General features: G+C 39.6%; 1 protein-coding gene across 2 annotated transcripts in view; it reads right to left on the bottom strand.

Annotated features, from left to right (window-relative positions):
- The window catches only part of ZDHHC7 (zinc finger DHHC-type palmitoyltransferase 7), a 33,807-nt gene extending 8,360 nt beyond the window's left edge, over positions 1–25,447 (bottom strand). Inside the window, exons 1-5 of one of the 2 annotated variants that reach the window (XM_005292288.5) lie at positions 25,222–25,446; positions 14,700–14,781; positions 9,476–9,798; positions 5,364–5,488; positions 2,099–2,195 (exon numbers count right to left, since the gene is read on the bottom strand). In XM_005292288.5, the coding sequence (XP_005292345.1) occupies positions 2,099–2,195; positions 5,364–5,488; positions 9,476–9,781 (528 nt within the window). In that variant the 5' untranslated portion in view covers positions 9,782–9,798; positions 14,700–14,781; positions 25,222–25,446. Of the gene's footprint in view, positions 1–2,098; positions 2,196–5,363; positions 5,489–9,475; positions 9,799–14,699; positions 14,782–25,221 lie in introns of both variants that reach the window. The other variant, XM_042852113.2, reaches the window with a different exon arrangement.
- Between the last annotated feature and the right edge of the window lie 597 nt (positions 25,448–26,044).

Consider the following 26,044-nt stretch of genomic DNA (forward strand, 5'->3'; position numbering starts at 1 on the left):
ACATAGGCTTGCCACTAGAGGCACCGGGTTTGAAACCCGTGGACCGGGCATGCCTGGCCCCAGGGACGAAGAAAGCCCCTTGATGATAAGGAGACTGGAGTTCTAACTATTTACACTAGCGCTATTTACAATATATACACTACAACTATACTTAAGACAAACTATGAAACAGTGTAAGAAACCACTGAGAAGAATGCCTTGCCGAAGCAAGAGTTGTTCCAGCAACTGTGTCAGGCTGTAAGAAGGAACTGAGGAGGGTGCGGTGTTGGTGGTGCCCCTATACCAGTGCATAAGCGCGTGGGTCCAGAGAGCGCTAGAGCTGGCCCGACGGATACCACTGAGGTAAAAATCTCCAGCAGTGGTGCACACGGCGTACACATATCTAACATGGAATGGACATGAGCAAGCACTCGAAGAACTAATGGATTTTGAGTCATTGAAAAACTGGACTCAAACACTGATTAAAACAAGCATGGCTAATATCTACTAATAGCCTCTCCAAGGCAGGGGAGAAATTAGGGGAAGGAGAAGGGCAGTGGTACTCTTCCAAGGTCTGCCCATGTGAGTTGCCATTCAGCCTGTTGTGCAGATGCTCAAAATATGGTTGCATTCTGAACTCAATTCCTTAGTGCCTTGGACTTATGTCCCCCTCAGTGGGTCTCAGATTCCCAACTGGGCTCTACCAGGCTCCTTCTTGTGTGAAGGAAAGTGCTGCCCTCTCCTAAGCAACACTCACTTGTGGCACCAAAAGGAGAAGTCACTCACTGTGAATGGTGCAGACATAGGTATGCTCCCTGTCCTTTCTTACATGAGGAATTAAATTGTTAACAATGACATTTAAAATCACCACCGGGCATCTCAGAGCTATTGTTCAAGGCTTACTTCAGACTCTTGTAGCTATCACAATCAGTTCACATTTGAGGTTCTCTTTGCCACCCTAAACAGACTTTTTAAAATGAAAATTAACATTCCGCAGAAGAAGACTGCAGTTTGAGCGAGGTACCAGCATATTATATCAGCCTGATCCAAGTCTTGCCCCCAGGCATATAATTATGTCACATTGTAAACTTTAAAAACTAGTAACATACTATGTTGTATAATACCAGATACTGCAAACAGTGAAATGGTATAATGCTGCACATCCAGGGTATGTATTCTTGAGGGAATTCTGCACCACGATGCCCGCACAGAATACATATGTCCCACAGATTTTTTTTTTTCTCTGCAGACAATAGATTCTGCTGGAGAGGCTCTGCAGTTATGCCTGTTGCCCACCAGGGGCTGCTGTGGCACCAGAACAGCGGCAGCCAGCTGACTGCTCATCTGCCTAGTGGTCAGCAGCTGACAGGGAGAGAGCAAAAGCTGCGTTCCTCACAGAGCCCTGCCCAGGCCCGGCTCCAGCGTTTTTGCCGCTCCAAGCGGAAAAAAAAAAAAAAAAGCCACGATCAGCACTTCGGCAGCAGCTCTACTGCCGCCGCTTCATTCTTCGGCGGCGGGTTCTTCCCTCCGAAAGGGACTGAGGGACCCACCGCCGAATTGCCACCGAAGAGCCGGACGTGCCCCTTTCCATTGGGTACAAAACTGTTCCATACTTCTCCCACCCACACCCAACAACCCTCCAGGTTCATTCCCAGGCTTCTTCCCAGCAATTACTTCCCTCTCCCTCAGCTCCTTCATTACCCTGGATTCCTTCAAGCCTCTGCACTGCTTCTGAGAGTGTGAGAAATACAGTTCTGTATTGTAGTTCATATGACTGATTATTCAAAATTCTGTATTAATATGCTTAGTAAGGAATCTACTTGTCAAAAAACATTTCCTGAATCTTTTTTTTTTTTGTTATCTATATTGTTAGAGACATACTTGTTAACAGGTATTTTGAAATAAATTATCAAAATAATTGAAACTGGCTTGATTATATTGTGCTATTTTGTCAAATAAAAATTTTGCGTATATTTAATTTTTTGGTGCAGAAATCCCCCAAAAGTAAGGGTATGGCTAAATAGCGAGCAATTTAATCCTGGGGTAAGTATGTGAAAAATTGTTACCTATAGTTAACAATTTTCATATTTAGAACAATTTGTTGGTAATCTGTACTCACCGTAAACAGCACGAAAAACCTCTGGTTTTTCTCTCCTACACAATTATTCACCCAGGGACAGTGATGATCCATCTTTCGAATACATCGCTTGCAAATACTTGGAGGGGGGAAGGGGAGAGAGAAATAGGCACTTATTTTATTTATTTTTTTTAAAAGGATCTTAAATTTCACTGTAGGAAAGAACACGCAGTATGTCTCAGCCAAAAATTAATATGCAGAATTTAATGAAAGCTGAAGGGAAAAAAGCAAAGGTCTTAACTAGTTTTGTCTGTTGTGGTTTACCAATTTAGAGCAATATGTTTTCTTCAAAAAAATTTATGCCATGACTTCTGAGAGTGTAAATAACTTTCTAGAAAAGACTTGTTTCATACCCACTAAAATGAATATTGCCATGCTCCAAAAAGGATAAATGTGTACATCCAATTGTGTGTGTTTTTTATTTTTTAATAACCCTGCAGCTACGAGTACACCATGTAAGTAGAGCTTCAATCCTTTCCAGATTCAAGGTAAAAAAAACAGCCAGAAGCAAAATTTGGCAGAAAGTACCTAGTTCATCTTACAGATATCCAAAGTGTAAATCTGGTTCAGAATATAGAAAAGTTGACCTAATATCTGCAAAAAGGGAGATTTTCAATCCCCCCAGAAATTTTCACAGCTGTTTTACTACCCACGCAGGTCCATCAAATATACTGAACATGTGCGCACAGGCAAAATGCTTCAGAGAACAGTCTAAACTTCATTTGTAAATTGTCAATTCCCTCTCATTTCTCAGAAATAAAATCTATCCATATCATTAAATTACAAAAGATTCAATCAGGAGCAGCATATGATATATAACATACATTCAGATGTAGTATCATCTTTTCCACTGCTGGACCAGTACCAATGGGCTGTTCAAGGCATGCCTTCAAATTATATCTGCTTTTTGTGTGTGTGGCTTTGTCTGTTGGACAAATTCCAGAAATCTCTCACCACATCTCTTTGTTAGACCTAAGGGCTATCAACCAACATTTCTCTTGAAGTTAGTTGCAAAAGAATCCAATCAAAATCTCAACATTCTACAGTGCAAAATAAAACTGTTGCTACTTTTGTTGCTGTCTTTCCCCAAACTGCCCATTTAAGTAATAAATATTTTTCATTTTCCTAATTAAATCTCTTCAACTTCAAGAGTAATAAATGAATAGTTCTGGTGTATTATCAATAAATATATTCAGATAGGTTTATTTTAAAACCATCCCAAGGAAGCAACCAAAGTAACAACATTCACTAAAGACTCGAATTTAGAAAAATAATACAATGTTAGAAACTTTTCTCTATTATGTGATTACAATCTCAGTTATGATTCCCAAAAGTAAGCTTGCTTGCACTTTTTAACTATAGTGTTAACCTACATATCCACCCCAAGTTATGGATGCTTTGAAAGTTGTTTTCCTGATCTGTGCAATTAAATTTTCAATCTTAACGCTATCATAGCATTTCCATAGTATTTTTTGCATATAAAAAAAAAAAGACTCCTAGAAACACCAAAATAGTCATGAGTACCTTTCAATCGAAGGTCTAAAAAGTGCTTTACCATTACAATCTATTTAATAGGTAGGCTAAGGCAGAGATTAAGTCCAATAAAGAGCCAGTTATAGAGGAACTTGGGAGACAGATTTCCAGGAACCAGGCTAGGAGATGCACTTCTTGGCTCCTGTTCTACTGTCTGATGACTAAACAATGCTTGTGGCTATCTGGAACATCTGACCTATGAGCTTGCCAAAGTAAGGGAAAGTAAAAAATTGTAACCTTCTGAAAATAATACAATCATATTGCTTAAAGAAAACACTTAAAATTGACAGGTTTCAGAGTAGCAGCCGTGTTAGTCTGTATCCGCAAAAAGAACAGGAGTACTTGTGGCACCTTAGAGACTAACAAATTTATTAGAGCATAAGCTTTCGTGGACTACAGCCCACTTCTTCGGATCCATATGCGAAGTGGGCTGTAGTCCACGAAAGCTTATGCTCTAATAAATTTGTTAGTCTCTAAGGTGCCACAAGTACTTAAAATTGAAAAGGCTCTGATCCTCACAAGCACCATTCCTTACAGGCCAAGCCCTTGTTAGGTTTAAAAACAAAAGGCATTTGAGTTCTGTGTATAAAGAACATGTATGAAGTCTCATCTGAAGTCCTCCCCACTCCACATACTAAAACAAAATTTACATCTAAGATAAGAACAAGATTTCAGCTCCAAGACAGACAGCTTATAATGGAAGTGACTTTTCAACTATAACCTTACCACTAGAGTGACAAAACAGATAATTTATATCAATTGCAGATTTTTTTACAGTCATTTCCATAATGATTTGCATTTTAGAGTTCCAACAAAAGTTCACTCGCATCCTTTAGGTGAGCAGAAACGGTCAATATATTACACAGCTGGATATGCCTTACTCTATACAGAGAGGTGCTATTAAAAACATTACACACATGTAGCTCTGTATATATAAACATGCATACATAGTATACAAATATTGACAAGTCTCTTAGTTACACAGAGACAGACACATTTAAGTTAATCTTTCCAGTGGTTGAACATTACAGGTACATCTAAAATATGCCTTCAAGCTAAAAGGAACAGAGTGAATTTAAAGTAGATAGATTTACTATATTTTATACAACATCCTAATCAAGATTATGATAATCACATCTTTCATTACTCAGAACATTCTCCAATGAACTGAAGAATATTTAATTGGTTTAACAAACTGTTTATGCATGCTGCCTAGGAAAAAAACAACAACCGAATAGTCAATCCACATGCTCAGGAACGTGTCATTTTGAACAGACCTTTTCGAAGTTTCAGGAAGAGCACACATTGAGGTGGCCATTTCAAATGTACTTGAAATTAATTTCTTCATTTAAAATGACCGAAACAATAACTCCAGAATCCAATATCAAAGTAAAACCAGTATATAAAAGATTTTTTTTTTTTTTTTTTAAGGTTTTAGCTAAAGGAGTAAATGATAAGAGGAAAAACTTTCTGTTCTACAGCAAAATTTACCAAATAGCAACGAGAGCTTTTAAAACTTTTAGGCTTCTTCCCTGCTCCACCTGAAGTTTAGACAAATATACACACAGTTTTGTAGTACAAAGTCTGCAAAACTTTCATTAAATCAAAGCAAGAAACCTGCAGACCATGTTCATTAGCTACTTTACACTTTTTTTTAGAATTTCACTTTCAAATATCTTTATGAATGTTTACTTTAAAGAAAATAATGATATACCTGCAATGATGTGCACGCTCTGGTTTGATACTACAGCATTTTGGACATTTGTAGATCACTTCCCCTGGTTTCAGCTGCAAACTCTCCATGTATTCTTTAGTGGCATTTCCTTTTGGTACAGCCCCCTAAATATTTAAAACAGAGTGAGAGAAGAAATCATCTTAAATTAGGAAAGATAACACTTTTTAAAATCACTTTTTAACAGTAGATTTGAACAGGTTTGACTATTCAACATTAATACCGAGTGTATTAAATATAAAATGTTTTTCACACTAAGCCCATTTTAGTACAGACATTATTTTCCTCTTATAGGAACCTGCACTCAGCAAAATTTCCTAAATCAGTTTGATCAAAACAGGCCTAGCATAAGGCTGAACGTCATCCAGAGAAACCACAACCCATTAGTCCCAGTTCAGTTTCAACTGAACTACCACAAACTTGGATAGAATCCATGATCTTTACCTACAAATGTCAAAACTGCAGTCAGAAGCTTTGCTTAGGGTTGAAAAGATTTGTTGTAAGTGAGCAAATCAGGAAAGGGACATGCCTCCTTTTACGTATATATAGTAGGTTAACTATTCTGAGGCCCAAAAGCTAGGGCAATCAGCTATTGACGTTACTAAGAGGCCCAGAGTGAACCAAGAACAGTTTGAAAGCTTTTACTTTGGATTGTTTTGCCTTTAAGGGTTTAGTCAAACTGCTAGAATGAAATCAAAAGGATTTATATGAAGGAAGTGTGGAGTGTGTGATAAGAGCAAAGGTGTTACATGGTAAAAATTCACTCATGCTCCCCCCAACCCGTTTTCTAAAAATGGGGAATGTGCTGCTTGTTTTTTCTACACTCAGAACACACTAATGAAAGGCTGATTTTCTGGGTGATGATGGAGAAGTATCAGGAAAAGAGTAGTTGTATTTGGAGCCTGTTATTGTCAGTCTTTGCAATGTTTGTGATGCGATTCTCATTTACACAATCTAGTAAAAAGACCAGGTTACTTAAACGATTTAATTGCCTGGAGAGAAAACCGAGCTTTGCCAGATCTTAACACAGGAATGGGTATTTCCCTCCTGTTCAGTAGGAGGGAATTTCCACTGAAGCAGAATGTTTTGTCAACCTATGTCCACACCCCAATGTTTCACATTCTATGGCTTCTCTTCACTACAGTATTAACTCAAGGTATAACTTAGGGCTTGCCTTCACTACTGGGGTACGTTGACCTACATTACGCTACTCTAGCTACATGAATAACGTAGCTTAGGTCTACTTACCCCGGTGTCTTCACTGTGCTGCATCGATGGGAGGCACTCTCCGGTCGACTTACCTTACTCTTCTCAGAGAGGTGGTGTACCGGGGTCAACTGGAGAGTGCTCTGCCGTCGATTTAGTGGGTCTTCACTAGATCCACTAAATTGACCCCTGCTGCATTGATTGCAGCAGCACTGATCTCCCGAACTCCCCACAGTGAAGACCAGCCCTTAGTGTTGCTCCTAACCAGACTCCTGTTACATACAAAAAGCTCTAGCTCAAGTTAAGTGATTCTGTACACTTGAGCTAACTGGCCCATCAGGGGGCATGTTGATGCTGGAGCTAGTAATGCTGAGCAGACTCCACAACTCTTTGCTGCTCAAACATCGTTTACGAGTGTGACCATTCTCAGTCAAGTTAGGCAAAATGGAATTAACACTACACTGAAGACAAAACCTAAGAGATGATTTAGTTAGTTCTAAAGAAAAAAAGAAAAAAAAACCCTTCCACCTCTTTTCCACTAATTTCATTCATTCATAAGCGTAACTATCAAAGTGTTCTTGATCTCATGTCTTTGCCATTTTGCTGAATTAACAAGTAATCACAAATAAAGACAATAATACTTGATTCCAGTTACAAACATTGGAAAGATTATGACTTTTATAATCTCAAAACTGTAGCCAGTTTACTTTTGATGAAATTCTCATGGTTATAAGATCATAAAATCTATTTGTCTTCAAATGTAATGTTATACTTCTTATGAATTTTGAGAGACACTTTATTCTAATTTTCCTTTACTCTTATTTAACAGTCAACAGTTTCTACTACACAGCTTTTTTTTTTTTGGTAATATGGGAAGTACATTAAGTGAAACAGATTAAGACATACTTTGTCTATAAACAATATCTTGGGTCTCAAGATCTTAGGTATTTTTAATAATCGGTGCTTAACATACCCATAAACACACTAACTGGTTCTTCAAGTAGGCCTTGTTTAATGCATTGGCTTCAAGAAAGAATCTTTCATCACTGGGTGTGGGCTCAGAACTACTCAGACACTAGCACCCTTTACTGAATTGCCAAAATCACTTCTTGGAGCACCATAGGTGTGTCTCTCCACCCCACCCCCCCGCACCTCAATAAAAACTCTTTTTTTGTATATGAACTCTAACAAATCCAGTCCAATCAGTTTATAGTTTACAATACCAATTCAAAATTGTAGTTTTATGTAGACTGGGCTTGCTTACTAACAGAACTTTGGAAATTAAGTGTGTTTTAAAACTGAGCAGTGAATACTTGCTATAATGAATGATAAAAAGCTGCAAAGACCTGAACTGGTGAGGAGAATTATAATCTCAATTTAAACACATCAAAGTCCACTCATTCACCATGCTCCAGTAGTTAAGCAGTGAGATTTCCCATGACACTGCAAATCCCACAGGCTTCAGTATAGAGCTGAGACACCACCAAATTCACCGTTTAGATGTCAGTGTCAAGGCTTTTATAGCAAGATACTCACTACTATTTCTAAGGATGACATTTTATACTAAACACTATCTTGCCACCAGTTCCACCATACAAGAGTTAACCCAGAAATTGAAGAATATAATTTTAGACAACTAGTTATAAGCACAACTGCTACTGAACTGGAAATAGGTACATTGTTATAGCAATAGTTGAAAATACACCATTTAGGCTGCCATAAAGCTATTACTAGGCATGTTGACAGAAATGTATTCTAAAATGTATTCGCATATGTTAATTCAAATTTTGTGCGGCAGTAAAACTGTGGCAATTTGTAATTTTTACCTTGCAGAACTATTTTCGGTAGCAAGGAACAGACTTATTTACCATTAATCCCACTTAACTACATCAAAAACCATTTTAAGATTGTGAAGATGTAACTGCTTAATTTAGTTTTCATAGCAACATTTCCAAAGTAATTTTAGATTTTTGTATGTACGCTGTATACAAACTATATATTTTAAAGTTGTAAGTAGTCATACTGTGATGAAAGCTTTTAGTTTAACTGAATTATACTTTTTACAGGAAGTGATAGCTAATTTTTCCAAATGTTTGTTTCCTATTGAAAACTAGGTAAAACTACATTGAGTCTTAGAAGAACACTAATAATTTAATCTTTCTGCTAATCTCAATTAACTTATTCAATAACATAAAAATATTCATAACATTTTAACCTTACATTTATTGAGAGAAAAATATCCATAATATCAAGTGAGCCCTGGTCCTAAGTCTCCCCTCTACATTGATCAACTTACTCCAAATTTTAACTGTCAGGTCAACAAACTCTGGTAAATGTTATTGCCTATCAGTTTATATCAACAAGTCTTAGGGAGGAGTCAGATTTTCAAGAGTGGCATAGATACTTTTGAAAACCTTTAACTTTTTCTATTCATTAAAAGCAGAAGATTTTCTTACCACATCACCTGGAATTAAATAACTTTTATAAAGTTATCTAGATTTGATAATATAACTATGAAACAAACAAAGTTATAAAACAAAAGAGGCATTTTAATGATCTTCTATATTGGACTTGAATAGTAAATATTTAACAAGTGACCCTACACTTCCCATGCGTCTTCCTTTCCCTTGCAGTTTTCAACAGTTTCTGCTTTGTTTTTCACTCAGCTCAAGACTTGTTTATGATACCATAAAAGAACAAAAGGCTGGAGATTGAGACCAACCTCTGCTTCAATCAGTTTCAAGATTTGCAACCAAAAGAATTATCCTAGCAGCAGGAGATAGACCCTACCTATCTATAAAAGAGAACTCAGAGTTGCTTACTTTATTCTCTGCAACTGACTAAACATGAGAGAATGACCCAATTTCAAGAGATAATCATATACTTACAGGATCAGTTAGCATAGTTCTCAGATGAGACGACAGAGCTAGCACTGCCAAACAGTTAAAAAGAACACCATTGATCACAGAGTACCAGAAGTCTTTGGAAGGCAGCAACATGACAAAAGTCACTACAAAGTCTGCATAGACAACCAGAAACCACGTCATCACAGCACAGACCATGCCACAGCCATCACGGATGAACCAAACCCTGTCTGCCATATCGGCTTCCGATGAAGAAGAATCATAGCTGTCATTTTCAGCAAGGAGGGGATGGTGCTCAATGTCCCGGAATCTGTGCCCCGATGACTGCATGGTTTTCTGGACTTGCCCTGAAGAAAGATGGAGAGACGATGTTTATGCACAAATAAGCCATGAAAAATAGATGTCAACTTTTATTGTTATGACACAGTAAGCAAAACAAGCAATTACGAATTCACATTCTATGATTGTTTCAAGCTGGAATGTTCTGTAAGTAATTGAAGACACTCATTTACAAGTCCTTAGCTGCAATTTTGTAAGTTATTTATTGAAAACTTATTATTTCTAAAAATATTTACTCTAATTGCAAGACTTCTGTAATTTTTGCAAGTCCCATCTCTCCTCATGCACTGTCAGTATTGATGACAGACTATAAACACTTCTGGTATATGCAATCAGCTGTTTACAAAAGAATAAGGAGATTTGTATAATCAGTATGAGCCACTTGTGTAATACACACATTTCTAAAGAGAAAAAATTCAGGGAGGAGTCTCTTAATTTGCATGAATATCAAAAGAAGCTTTAATATTCCTTATGGATAATCTGTCACTTGGACTAAGGTTAAATCACAAGTAGAACTAAGATTCTGAATGCTACAAGGATGGTAAGAGGACAAGCTGATTTTAGTACACTGGCCCAAGATGAAACCATATCATCTATTTAAAAACAAAATGCATGGAAAATTAAGGAAAATACAGAGTCTGGAGATTTATGTACAAATTTGTCATATTTTCTGGTGGCAAAATCTAGTTGTGTGTGTAAAATCGTGAGGCTGGTTTTCTTTGAGGCATTTTCCTTCCATTTAAAAATACCAGTAATTTAAAATACCAATTCCCTTATTTAACCCATTACTTTAAAAGGAGGGGAAGTATATTGACTTTAATTTCATTTTTCTGGAAACACTGCAAGTTTGAGTTGAGGAGGAATTTTTAATCCATATTTTTCAGAAGCGTTTTAAATATGAGGAGATTTCTGCCACCCATCCTGTGCAAATAGTGAGAAAAGGGTTGGAGAGAGATGCATTATCTTTTTTGCTGCCTTTATTACTACAATAGAGTAAAGCTTACAGGAAGCATGAACTTGCCCATGTTCATATGCAGTGTATCCAGTGATACATTACTGTGGATTAAAACCCCCAAAACTTGGAAGGGACATAAATCCTCATGCTTCAGGGTATAAACCTGATCAACCAAGGTGATTAGAAAGAAACTTCCTCTACAAGCAGATAATTCCAAAATCTCCCACTTTAGGGTTTCCTCATATCTTCCTCTGAAACATGACCACTGTCTGAGATAGCATAGTGCAGTGATTCTCAAAGCCGGTCCGCCGCTTGTTCAGGGAAAGCTCCTGACGGGCCGGGCCAGTTTGTTTACCTGCCGCGTCCGCAGGTTCAGCCGATCGCGGCTCCCACTGGCCGCGGTTCGCCACTCCAGGCCAATGGGGGTGGCAGGTAAACAAACTGGCCCAGCCCGCCAGGGGCTTTCCCTGAACAAGCGGCGGACCAGCTTTGAGAACCACTGGCATAGTGGATTAAATAGACCATTGTTCTGGCCCAGAATGGTAATTCCTATGAATATCCTTTTTGCTCTGATACCAGAAACACTATGCTTGTCTGGTCAGTTTCACATTCCTTTCCCAGCAGTGACAGTTGTTAACTTTCAAAAATATAAGTGAAACTTCATGGCATGAGCAAGTGTAATCAGATTCTCCTGCTCTGGAGCACAGGAAAGTCAAAGTTCTCCTGCAATTTTGTGTCGTACTTAAAGTCATAACTGCAAACCATTTCAAGTACTTTTTTTAGTCATAACGAAGTGACTGCAGACTCTGCAGAAAAGGCCAATCTATTAAGCAGAGGGTAACACCTTAGAACCTAATAGGTTTTCATTGCTTGTTCACAGAATTAAATAAAATAAAGCGCATATCTACACAATTCCAGAAAGTTAAAATTGTGACATTCTACAACAAATCCTAATACTCATTTATATCCTGATGTCTTATGAAATGTTAGCATTAAGAATGAAAAATCATTTACCATAAACAGTCAAATAAAACAGTGTGTTTATTGCTTCCTTCTTGATGCCTTGAAATACACCAAGTTTCTGAAACAGGAGAGGAGACTGCAGTATTGAAATTCCATGTAAACTTAATGTTATTCCAGGGGAAATAAAATAAATTGAAGTGACCTGTAAAGTCTCCTCAAACCATTTTCTGCCTTTTCCTAGTTCAGGGAAGCTATTTCGGGTCCTCTAGCTTGTGCCTTGGAGGGGCTCTTAGTTTAAAGAGGTTAATGATTAAGTCTGTATTGGTAAATCATTTACGCAGGGAGTGTGGGCTACTCCAGAACGTGAAGGACTAAAATGTTTTCATCTGATGACAATACTTGAGGCATCATTGTCGACATAGGAACAGATTCAGACTTGGAGCTTGTCTACGTGCACATGGCACTGGTATAACTAAAGGCGCAATGCTGCACTAACAGGTATGACTCTATGGTGTAAAAATCTTTTAGCAGCTGTGTTAGTAAAAAGAAAAAAACAGAGGAGGGGATGATTTAGTTTTACACAGTATATGTTTCCAAGAAAAAATTGCTATAAGCCATGCAGCAGTAATTCAGATCAGTTCACACAGTAAGATGAGCAGCCCTTGGCCTTCCTGCTAAGTCACACAAACAGCCATAGGCAAATAAAACCCCTGTAAGGAATTATGCTCAGCAATTTTCTAAGTAGCAATTTAATCTTGCAGATGTTCTCCCTGCAATTCACATTCCCTGTTTTTGTCTTTCAAAACAGTACTTAGTAGGCTAGAATATTTTTACACCATGAAGCAAAAATGGATGACAGAGTTGTTGGTTGCATCACAGCCTTAATGGTAAATATGAGGTTTTCATATGGGCTATATTTTTGTCTTGTTGACTTGCCAAACATCATTCTTCTCCTTGCATTAAAATGGGGCCTCCTGCTTTTCAATTCTGACCAGTATGGCAAAGCCCCCATTAAATACAGCTGTTGTCTCCAATGAACTAACAAGCTACAGCAACAACCTGCTGAGTTGTCATATTGCCGAAGAAATTTGACAGGATGGTTTCTCAGGTCCAGTGTGGACTTTCTGGAGAGAAATATCAAAAACCTGACCGTTTCAATCTGAAAAGGGGTGTTTTGATACAGCTCTGTTTTGTGAAAACCTTCCAAAGGTTTTGTTTTCATGCTAATTAAGAATGAAAACAAAGTTCAAAAACGTGAAAGTTCTTGTAAAACAGAATTTTTTCCAGCCACCTATAACTAGCAGTGTGGAATGGTAGAATTAAAGTTTTATCAACAAACAGGAGACAGATTACAGTCTGAACACAAAGTTCCAAGAATAGTATGCAATCCTAGAAGTACACTCAGTCCTAAAATTGCTATTGATTCTGTACTAGTAAAGGCCATATCCGAGAGAAACTTGAAAGCATTATATTGATTGGTGACAGCTGAGCAGATGTCTCCAGTATTTTTTCTGCGCTAATGGTAGCCTCCATATGATCACTGGGATTTACGGTACTTTAGGTCATACCTCAAAACCTTGAGTATATTTACTGCTTTGTTAATTCAAAATTATAATCTACAATGCCTACATTTACCAATTAATTTCTGAGGGACTCACACTTGTGGTAGCTGTCAGACAAAGTTACATAAATTTTTCAGCATTTTTCTAGACTTTATTGCTAATTCTTAGCTATCCTAATTAAAAATGTTCCATCTACTCCCTCCCTCTGACTCTAGTGTCAGATTGCTAAATCAAAGACTCACTCCTTCCCAGGACAGACACTATTAACATATTGTAACTATGATTTGGATTAGCTAAATTAAATTTATTCCATTAAAGTAAATGTTCTTAAATCATAGCAACAGTAAATCATGAAGCTATTGGTCAAGTAAATTCTCTTTTATACAAAAGTCCTCTCTCATTTGAATGCAATACATTAAAAATGTGCCTAGTTACAAATGACAGTAAAGATAGTTGCATTCTAGAAAATGTATTGGGAAAACAAACTTTATTTCTCCCATATAATTCACGATTAAATGAACCTGGTTAGGAAAGGTGTATTTCTTTCTAGTGTTTAATATTCAGTGACAATTCCAAATGACTTAACCTTTGAGCAACCAGATTAAAAACAAATGTTTTTAATTTTGTACAGTTAATACTGCAGCCCCGTACACATATGCCCACTAGCATCACTAGGACTCTGAATTGCTTCTCAGGATCAAGCTTTTAGCTCTCTTTTGTAGCTGTAATATGAAGTTTTAAATACACTATATGACCGATAACTGGAATTTATGTTAATTAACAAAACAAAAATGACTTCCCTGGAAAGCAAGAAGACTATACAAGGATTACTTAAGAAAATACACCTTTTAAGCACCTTTACAACGGAATATATTACAAGGAAGTAACATGTAATTTGCAGGGAGCAAAGCTTTCAGACTTGGGGGTTGAAACTCAACATGACCCAAAGAACGGAAGGCAAAACAAACTCTATAGGACGCCAACAGGATAACAACATAATGTGTTATGTCAGGAAGTTTACCCATCATAATGACTTAGAGATGCAACAGCTTTTGGAACTTGTTGCACACAAATTAAAGTAGCAAAAGTCAGTAAAACTCAAAGGGCTTGTAAACGAACATGTTGACTCAAAAATGAGAAGTAATCCATAAAGATCTTTCAGCCGGAGCCAGGCTTTAGCAGCATAAAAAAATCAAACAAATCATCATAAACAACAACATACAAAAACATCCCCAACCAACAGTTCACCCAGCCTATTATACTTCAAGACAAATGAGAACTTTAGAAATTGATTCTTTTAATATTTTATCTACTTTAGCTTTAGACCCTTTCATTTTCAAGTTACTGTAGTTTGTTTATGTTTAACAACTGTATTAAAGACAAATGTAGCCTGGGTGAAAGTTTCAGCATAATACAAAAACCCACATACCTCACAAATGTTGTGCGTGTTATTTTGACATCATGCCCTTCCTTCAGGCTTCTAATATGCACATGGTCATATCTGATGTAATCTGAAAAGACAGTCAAAAACTGGATAGAACTGCATTGTTGCTTCAGGGCAATAGTTTTAAGTACGCATAATCTATTACAACTGAAGGACTTTGGAAGTGTAAGAAGTATAGTATGCAAATCTATATCAATTATGAAGTAATTTTAGGACTGATCAGTCATGGAATCAATATATAGAACCCTACAACAGGAACTGTGTTGATTACCTAACTGAAGTAAACAATTAGCGAAGTCTGTTCTGCTATGCAATTCTTCAATTTTTCTAGACAGACCAGATACGCATACTTTAACCATGATCTATTCCTCCATCATTTATCAGTCAAGTTTTATTCTTGTTTGGTGAAAATATAAGATAGTGTGTTAAAGGGCCTCAGCCTCCAGAGTAATAGTCAAGCCATTTTTGTTAGGGAGCTCTCAATAAGGCATTTGGTAACAGCTGGGTAAGGCAAGCATGTTCTCTATTTTACGTTATCAAAGGGTAAGTTACTTTGTAAGTTTAGAACTATTTCCTACTCTAATGATCAATGCCCCCCTTACGGTTAAGCTGAAAATAAAACAAATTATTCAAACCTATTTATTCAAAGCAGTCAGTTTAATACACCTCTACCCAGATATAACGCTGTCCTCGGGAGCCAAGAAATCTTACCGCGTTATAGGTGAAAACGCATTATATCGAACTTGTTTTGATCCGCCAGACCGCGCAGCCCCGCCCACCCCGGAGCGCTGCTTTGCCGCGTTATATCCAAATTCATGTTATATCGAATTGCGTTATATCAGGGTAGAGATGTAAATGCAAAAATCTATGCCAATGAAAATTTAAATAACAAAAGAAATTATCTTAACTATGGTAATTTGCCACATTGGTAAATATGCATCTTAATATTCAATATATGCTCGACAAAAAAATCAATATTGCAATCAAAATCTCAATGGTTTCACTGCTTGATTTGAGTTTAAATGTACATGTTGCAAGACAGTTAAAAGAAAATGGACTGTATTAGGTGCTTTTTGAAGCTATGTGCTACTATTAACTAACAGTGCACTGCAGATCACCAGTGGTCCAGTTTAAGATATACTAATGCAGTGTATTACTTTTTATAGTTAATCTATACAATAAAAACAGTGAGGAGACAGAGTAAAAATATCTATAGCATCCTTAACTCAGCTCTGTTGGGTGCAAGTACCAATTACCATACATATGGCTTGTAATTAAACATCTTTAGCTTACCATGAAAGGTTATTAATATAGTAACAAGGATTCTTAAATTAATTTTTGCTTTATCCTTACGGTATGGGTTCAGACAAGAGAAATCTGAGAAGTTTAGACAAGCAACTAAGTTTATTTCTGAACAGTTTAGTCCACAGCACCCACTTTAAGCTTCCTGACACAGCAGTTATACCATTTAATCTGGACGCTTCAGCTTCATAAGTCTAAGTAGTAACAAATATTCTACCTATTCCGCAATTTATCAAATGTTAAACCACCACCTATATTCAGTGAAAGAACTCCAGTAAAACTAGCCCCTGTTCCAAAGCAGCCATTCCTTCTTAAGCCAGTTTTTGTAACACATTACATAGAATTTCTCATATTTTCATCAATATTTTCTTGTATTATTAAAAATGAAAACACAAGCCACTAGATTTCCAGGAGAAACAAGAAGTGACAGCTCTCAACTTCTACCCCTCTTTCTTAACAAGTTTGTGTATTCCTCTGAAAGCTAAGCAGATGCTTAATTGTATGGGATTTCTGGATTTTTTCTTTTGCTTATTTTTTTATATTTGTTATACTAATTCTCACGATTTATATTTACTAAGTATTAATTGGTGTGAAAGAGACAAGATAGGTGAGGTAATCTCTCTTTCAGGACCAACTTCTGTTGGTGGAAGGTATAAGCTTTTGAGCTACTCAGAACTCTTCTTCAGATGCGGGAAAAGATATTACCACAATTACCTTGTGTCACTCATATCCTGAGACCAACACTGTTACACCACTGCAAACTAGTTATTACTGTGACCATCAGCTTGCTGCAATGTAAATGTAAGTAGATATTGATAAGGAGAATGCTGGTAAAGTGAATCACATGATCATTTAAGGTTACTCACATTATCAATCTAAACTTCCATTTTTCATAAATCTAAAAAGAGAGACATTGGTGAAAAGATGCCACATCCCAAATCTTTGGGGGTGAAACATTTAAAAAGTCAAAATGCTATATCAACATTTACATCAGGGATCAGCATCCTTTGGTACGTGGCCTGCCAGGGTAAGCACCCTGGCGGGCCAGGCCGGTTTGTTTACCTGCCGTGTCCTCTGGTTCGGCGATTGCGGCTGCCACTGGCAGCAGTTCGCCGCTCCAGGCCAATGGGGGCTGCGGGAAGTGGTGCGGGCCAAGGGATGTGCTGGCCACCGCTTCCCACCACAGAAGATATAAGTGCTCAGGGTTCTTCTAGAGTTGTCCGCAGCTTTGCCCAGGACTACAGATTTGTTTACCCCAATGTGTTTGTCACAATGTGTGATTTTCAGTCTGCCAATGCTCTTCACACATTCTAAGTACACAGTTCAAGAAATTAAGTATTCTGCTTTAAACTAAAACTAAGCATTAGTCCAATCAACAATTTTTTTCTCCAAAATCCTCAAAATCTTTATCTTGTGTCAGAAAATAACAGATGCACAGTATGTTCCATTTATGATAACCATTTGCACAAATGATTAATCAAAATTAATGGGGGGGAGATAGCTCAGTGGTTTGAGCATTGGCCTGCTAAACACAGGGTTGTGAGTTCAATCCTTGAGGGGGCCATTTAGGGATCTGGGGCAAAAATCTGTTTGGGGATTGGTCCTGCTTTGAGCAGGGGGTTGGACTAGATGACCTCCTGAGGTCCCTTCCAACCCTGGTGTTCTATGAAACCTGATTCCAATTTAGGTATCAATCTTAGCACAACTGAGATTTTCCCTTGGAATATACCATCTATCCTATAATTTGTGTCCCTTGTTTAGTGAAATGCTGTAAACCCAAATTGCAGACATATTACTGGAATAATAATGACATTAAGACAAATGACTACCAGGCTGCTCAGACAGAGATTACAAAATAAAAGCTACTTTATCAACATTACCGCAGATTATGCCACAATGTAATAACATTTAAAATTAATAATCACAAAAAAATGTATTACACAAATGACTATTGCAACTACTTAAAAATCTTAAGCTTTTCCCACAGCACTGAGCCAGGTCCCCAATTTCCTTACATACAAACAGTTGCTGGCAAACTCCTTTACTCCCTCACACACTGCATCTGCAAGACTGCAGCACTATTTAATATCAGATACTGCATCAAGGTAGTCCTCAAGAACTTTCTTCCAATAAGAGTAGAAAGGGTTTTTTGGAAAAGGAAAGGGGATAACTAGTATGTCCCAACCTGTGAACGTGTTATTCACTAAAGTAAAAAAATAAAAAAAAAGTTTAAAAAAAAGCATGATTTACGACCAACTACAGCAGGGAAGACTATCTTTTTTATAAGAAATAGCATCGTTCTGGAAAGTCCCCTCACTGGTATCTTACAACAACAGGAAAAAAACCTCAATATACAAATAAGATTAAAAATACTTCAGCAATCAAAGTATATTTTCTGTTTTAGGTGACTTGCATCTGAAGAAGTGAGGTTCTTACCCACGAAAGCTTATGCTCCCAATACTTCTGTTAGTCTCAAAGGTGCCACAGGACCCTCTGTTGCTTTTTACAGATTCAGACTAACACGGATACCCCTCTGATACTTTCTGTTTTAGGTTTCCTTTTATGTTACACAGTGAACAGTTTTTATTTTAAATAAAATCCATGCTGGGATTGTGGCGCTGCAAATGAAAAACCTCTATTTCAACATTTCTACTTAATAGTTGGTGCCAACAACTCCACCAATAGATCTCTGCAGAGAAGCCAGGGCATGCAGTATTAGAATACAACAGTAAGACGCTGACAGGTCAATTTCTAAAGCTTAAATGTGATTTACTTAAAGCCACCCGAGTCTTAAGACAAAGTTACCTACAAAGCACAGGGTTGGTGCAACAGACTTCTAGCTAACTGAAAGCAACAGATTGCCTTTGAAAGGTCAAAGTTTAAAATGCTGCAGTAATTCACACCTGAAGGAACATGACACTGCATACAATTCCATGGGAGGTATGGACAGCAGATCGCAACTGTCTGACATTGATAAAACTCACCTTCACAATGGTACACATGTAATCCTGATCCTCAAGCTGTCAGACAAAGCTAAGGCATCACATAAAATCTCTCTGTGCACAAAGGTTAAGTTACTAAAAGAGAATCAGTGTCTACTTTAGTAGAATAAGAAGTCACTTTTCACTATACCGCTAAGATCCAGGAAAGACCCTTTGTTAAAAGATGACAGCTCTGGCTGGCTCTAGCTACTGTTCAGCACATGACTCACCTATTATTTACTCCAGGTATCCAATATTCAAGGTCACACTGTAACAGCCTAGGCAGTAACAGAATAACGTGGTTTTCTGCAACTGAATTTCAAAAAGGATTCTCTCTCCCCTCCCCATGTGACCCTTATGTAAAGGCTCATCTCTGAGATCAAGAGGTGAATTTTGATAGGAGTATATATTTACATGGTACAATCTAGAGAACTATTCTAATGTCCTTTATTATGCCTGTCTCTGCTTATCACCACTTTGTATTATTTCATTCTACAGCAGGTACATGCATTTAAGAAAGAAATATTGGAAGCTTCCTCTTTTACCTTTAAAAAGGAAATGCTTCCTCACCCCCCAACCTTCCAAAAAGCAACATAGTTAAACATCGCTGCTTAAAAAAATGGCTACTTCAGCTGTGCCAAGATCAATGAAAGCTTCATCACATGACTGCACATGCCTCTATGTTGGTAACCCCCTACAAATGCCACTAAGACATTCCATCAAGAATTCTGAACAAACAATTAAGCAAAATGAAGCTGGAATTATCAAATCACATAGCATTTCCTTGGTATTTATAAATATCACCTATCAGCAACAAACTTGGTAACTTTACAATACAAAATTAGCTTTAAGTTTATGTAAATCTCTGCATAGCTTGTCCCTGAAATGGTTCAGTGAGTCTGTTAAATCCTTGACAGAGGACTTGTCTACATGGTGCACAAGCAAAGGTTTAAATTCTAATGCACACTAGTGTGTCACGCATTAACTGCCCCATGTGGACTCTGCTTGCATGTATTAAAAATTCCCTATTGCATGTTAATGTAGTCTCATTTCAAAACAGTACTACATTAATATACACCAGGGAACTTTTATTGCACTAACTGGGCTGTGTGGGCCCTGCTGACATGCATGACATGCTGGTGTGCATTAGAATTTACACGCCTCCGGGTGCGCACTAAGGCATCATGTAGACAAGCCGTAAGATACATCTTCCACTGCACCCTGAACTGTATTAAACTGGCTCTGGCAGGCAGGGATGTGGGATTTCTGAGTACACTGCCACCCATACCACAAAATCCAGCCTCAAAACAAATAGTAAAAGCAACCCAGGAGTATGACAGGTGGAAGTTAGGGTAGCCCCTAGTCTGCTTTCACATATACCAAATATTCAGGTAGGCACTGGCCTGGACAAAACAGAGGAAATGCAAAGGTGGCACAGAGTATGCAGGGATAGCTTAAGAATCAGGAAGTCCTGACAGCCTCCCTGCCCCAGACAGCTAAAGTCAGTTTCTCTTCCTCTTACCCAACAAGAAGAAAATTCATTGTGTGCTTCTATTAATACACATACAGGTGAAACATGGAGTCCAAAGTTGAGTTTTTCACAGGTCTGCAGATGCCGTGGTAAGTTTAAGATGTGATTTTAAATCTATGAACATCTCATCTCCTACCTTTCCCTCCTCTCGTTCCGTATCCAAAGCCCTGCCCAAGTACCTGTCAACTTCCTTCTCCTGAATATCATCCAGCCTAACCATTCCCTGAAGCACTGATTCCTGTAACCTCTTCCTTTCTGGCCTCTCACAACTTTTCCAGTCTGTCCAAATGCCACTTATAGACATCTTTCATTTCCCTGCGCTCTGATCACATCATCCATTCCCCCACATGCCACCTCTTTATCCTCTTCCCACGGCAGAGTCCTATAAAAATCTAACATTCGTTTCTCTCTCTGCTTCTGTCTCCCTACTCCACTTTTCCTCCCAATGCTCTCTTAGGCCCAGATTCACAAAAGTATTGAGGTTCCTGACTTCCACTGATCTCATTAGATGTTATGAGCCTAAATACCTTTGTGGATCAGGGCCTAGATCCCTTTGGCTTACCCAGTCTCCTCTTATTCCCACCTTAAACCACTTCAGGCAATCTCTCCTTCCTCCTTATAAATATTTTCTTCACTAAGCTGTTTTCCTGGTGTACTGCATTTGCCTTGTCTTATTAGACTAACTTATTTGGAGCAGGGAATGCGTCTTCATGTACATAAAGTACTAAACAAATTATTGTTAAAAAACTGTGTTATCAGCTCAGCAAAGAAGGGCACAAAACCCCTCAACTCCTACTGAAGTCAATGAAAGTTGAGGGAGCTCAGGACATCACAGGATTAGGCCTTTAACTTTTTTTTTTTTTTTTTTTTAAACCTTGAAGATGTTTCCACCACCTCACAAGAAAGAGTAAAATGTGGCTGTGTTGTAGTTATCAGTACAATGGAGAAAAGGACATAATGTATTACTAATGAAAATATTTTATATTTAGAAATGACAAAAATCTGCTGACAGCAGTATTCTTCTAACCACTATGTTCTTTCTCCTGCTTCTGAATCTAAAACAGTCCATCCTTATAAAGAATACTAAACAATACAATTCACTACCAAGGAAGCGTATTATTTACTAACACAGCTATCTGGAATTTTTTCTATTAAAACATTTTTTGTAAGATTACCATTAGACGTTCACAAGGTTGTCACCCCTCATTATATAAACTACAGCTGAGATACCCTGCATAAAAACAAGTATTGAGAATGCATCTTTATAAAGATACATTCAAGTTACATTGCTATCACTGAGATACATTCATTTATTATCATGCTAAAAATATTGTTTCATTGAGTCCATCTACCCCCAACATCTTTTCAGAATTTAGATTTGCCATTGTCAAATCCTCGAATAGGCATTAACCAGAAGCTCTGACCTACTCACTGCCTGTGCTCAAAGTCAACACAGGATTTGGGTTGGCTGAAACTCCTGAAGTTCCACACTTATAGCAGCCTAGGTTTAAGACACAGGGCCCAATTCTCCACTACCTTGCACCTTTTATAGCAATTTTACACCTGTGTAAAGTAAGCGGAAAGTGGGTGTAATATGCTACCTTTCTGATTTAGTAGCACTTTACACAGGTAAAAGTATTAGCCAAGGTGTAAGGCAGTTGAGAAACAGGCCCAGAATTGATAACCCACCGAAACGAATAGGCAGTTCACATTTCTAGCAAAATTTCAGTCCACTCTTCCACAGCTGGAGTTGGAAAACCCATGCAAAAAACTCCCTCCATAGGACCTCAATCACAGCAGGGATTTGGCGGAAGCGGTAGCAGATTTACCTCTTCATAGATCCACTAAATAGTAGAGGTTCAAGTAGTTGAGTTACATTAGAAAGGACAGAGCAGCCAGATAGAGAAGAACACCACACAGACTACATCTCTGGGCTGTGCACTGGTGGTAGAATTTGGGCCTTAGATGGTTCAGATCTCTATTTTTTCAGATTCAGGCAGACCTGACTTCCTCTGTTCACATTCCAGTGGGCTAGAAAGCTACTGCCTTTTTAAAAAGGGCAAGTTCTGCAGCAATGGCCAGGAAAAATTTCCTACTTGCTACTAATGAGTTGATGTGTTAAGATCCTAAATTACAAGTTTTAATGTATCTGCTCTAGCATTTCCAAGTTTATCAATTTAAGCTAAATCCTTACCACCATTTGAATGTGGTTTGCCATATTTACTGACTGTACTTTGCAACACATTTTTCTGTCAATTAATGTGCCCCAGAAGTAATCTTTCCTTTCAGGACTCAACAAGTCAACACAGATCAAAGCTGAACTATTTTCACAAGCCTGTCAAGTTATTCATTTTCAGTATTAATCTAAAACAGCGTGACAAGTATTATTATTATTATTTAAAAACATCAACAATTTTGTCTTCTGAGCATGCCACACATGCAAAATCTGCTAGTTCTTTTCCATGCTTCACCAGCACCTCAATTTCTAAATTGCTGTGTTAGACTATTAATTTATTCCCCTTGGGAGTAACCCAGTTAATGCCGTCATAAAACACAGGTAAGAACTATTTTATTCAGATACACACAGCACAAAGTATTTGAAATCAAAGTCAAAGCAAGCAAGTTATAGAGACAGAACTGTAAGATGATTTGACATGCGCTACTTCAATACAAAGGGTTGTCAGCTTCTGAACTCTAGTCTGAAGGGATTTTACATCCATTTTATCTGTCATGAGTCACTAGGTCCCAGTGTTTTTCTACAACTCTGACAAATTAGATACAGCATCCCCTGACTGAGTCAATATTTCAGAAGATCTTCTAAGCCTGTTATGAATGCACATAAGTAATCCCATTGAAGTCCATTGGACTACTTGTGTGCTTGAAGCACGCGCGTAAGCATTTGCAGGATCAGGGCATATGCTTATACATTCATATCTCCAGCAAACCACAGAAGAGTGAAGTCGTCATGACTTGGTGTCTAGATACCATAGTACAGTGTATCCTACCCCAGGGGTTATCCAACTTCATAGTGTAGCTCACATTATGATTTTATTGTGGATACCTCACTTCCACTTGAATTATGTCTTTATTTGCATGCTCTTAATTTAATCTCTCCTTTTTATGTGTTCTGTTCCTCCCAGACGGAAACAAAGAGGCAGCTCCATTTCAGAAGCTAGATCTCTGTGGACCACCAGTAAGCATTGCCCAGACAAGTTTGAGAAACTGTAGACTAGAATATGTGGTGCACCAACAACTTCTTCACCTACTTCAGCACTAGTGCATTGCTTAAGAGAGGTTTCAGATCTCTATTACTTACAACGTAAGTAAGCTGAGGGGAAGTAAGTTGCCATTTTTATTCACTGTGATGCTAGCACTGTTTACTTCAAGTCCTTTTATTTTTCAATTTAGACTGCAGCACCAGCATGAGATTAAAAGTCTCAGAAACCAATTTCTTATTCAATGGCTGCAGAAACTGAGAATAATTGATTTTATCCAGCAGACTCAACCAGCCAAAGAGAGTAGCAAATCCCAGCTCTGACACACACACATTCACACTCTGTTCATTGTAGTTACCAATAATGGGATGTTGGGAATGGATGTGGGGATGGAAGGAAAAGTTGGTTATGTCTGATGTTTTATTGATTAAACTCAGCTCCCTCCCAGTCTGACCCTCTGAACAAATGAGATGCAGACACTGCCCTGGGCTGGGCCATGGGGAGGGAGAGGACCTAGTGCCAAGGCACATCCCAGCCTCCCCCCACAACAAGGGAAGCAATAGGAGAGCCCTGGCCAGCGACCAGGGAAGAGGACTCCAGAGGAGGAGAAACTTGTGTTGTGGGGGCAAGCTGAGAATCCCCCAAAACGGAGACCAAAAGCAAGTGGGGAAAGGAAAGAGCAGGGAGAGATGGGGGTGCCAGAGTGGGGGAGCAGGAACAGAAGGCAAGATAAGGAGACGACACAGGGAGGACAGCAAGGCAGGGGCAGATAGGGTTGGGGCAGCAGAGCAAGGTGGAGGCAGAGCACAGCAGGGAAAGGACAAGAGAAGGGGTTGGGGCAGCAGAACAAGGGGGACCGTGGGAGAAGAAACCAAGAATGGGGATTGGGGAAAGCAGGAGACACGAGGGGTGGTTGAGGGAGCAGAGCAAAGGGGGGGTACAACACACCAGGGAGGGAACAAGAGGGAGGGGTTGGGGAGCGGAGTAAAGGGGGGCAGAGCACAGCAGGGAGGAGACAAGAGGAAGGATTGGGGGGAGAGCACAGCAGGGAGGAAACAAGAGGGAGGGGTTGAGGAGCAGAGTAAAGGGGGGCAGAGCACAGCACAGCAGGGAGGGGATAAGGGGGGGCTGGGGGAGCAGAGCACAGCAGGGAGGGGACAAAGGGGGGGCTGGGGGAGCAGAGCACAGCAGGGAGGGGATAAGGGGAGGGACTGAGGGAGCGGGACAAGGGGGGGGGGCAGCGGGAGAAGGAACCAAGACTGGGGGTTGGGGTCAGAAGGGGCGGATGGCGAGGGAGCGGAACAAGACCGGGGCAGACGGGCGAGAAGAGGGAGGCGCAGAGCAAGGCGGCGGGGGCAGGAGGCTGAGCTGGGGGGCAGAGCAAGGCGGGGGCAGGGACTCTAGGTGGGCAGGACGGAAGCCGGGAGGGTCCGTGGGGGAGGCCCCGGGGCGCGGTACCGCCCCGGCCCCGCACTTACCGCAGCCGGGCCCTCAGCGCCGGGCCCCCGGCGGCTCAGAGAGCAGCGCGGAGCCCGGCCCCCCGGTCCTGCTGGCGCGGGGCGGCACGCGCCAGGGCCGAGCCCATCCCGGCGGGCGCCCCTGGCTCTGCGGGCAGCGACAGCGCGGAGCTGAGCAACAGGATCAGCGAATCCCGGAAACGAGGAGAGAGGGCGGCGCGGCCCCGCGCCGGAAGCGAGATTCCCCGCATTGCGCCTGCGCCTCGGCCGCGCGGCGCTCACGGGAAGACGCATGCGTAATGCGGCCGGTTTCCAGCAGCGTCTCGGAAGTGCGCGTGCGCCCCCTGCCTGGCTGGGAAGCGGCGTGTGTACGCCTCCTGCGGCCGCGATAGGCGAGAGTTAGGCATTGCGCATGCGCCCCAGCTGCCCAGTCTAAGCAGCTGGATCTAAGTACAATTGCCTGAGCCGCTCTAGCTTATCAAGAGCTCTGGGCAGTGCCCTACCCCTGTGCCTCTCCCCTGCACTCACGGCATGGGGTAGGAGTTGTGCTAGATACCCCGCTCCTGCAACCCCTGCCAATGTTACTGCCGTCTCTTTTCTCCCACCCCCAAAAGTAACAGAGCATTATCAATCTAAACGCCAATGGACCTAGTTCAGTTCCAGCCACATCATTCCCCTGCTGAAGGGAATGTCAGACTACCCCTCTGATGCCAACTCTAATAGATTATTGGCTATTGCTTTATCAGCTATTTTTCCTCTTCCATCACAGCGTTACAATGAAACATTCCAATACAATACAAGGTGATACAGCTTGTTACATTAAATGGTCAAATAATAAATTTAA

The sequence above is a fragment of the Chrysemys picta genome, chromosome 14 (genome assembly GCF_011386835.1).
Source record: "Chrysemys picta bellii isolate R12L10 chromosome 14, ASM1138683v2, whole genome shotgun sequence".
NCBI classification, from domain to species: domain Eukaryota; kingdom Metazoa; phylum Chordata; order Testudines; family Emydidae; genus Chrysemys; species Chrysemys picta.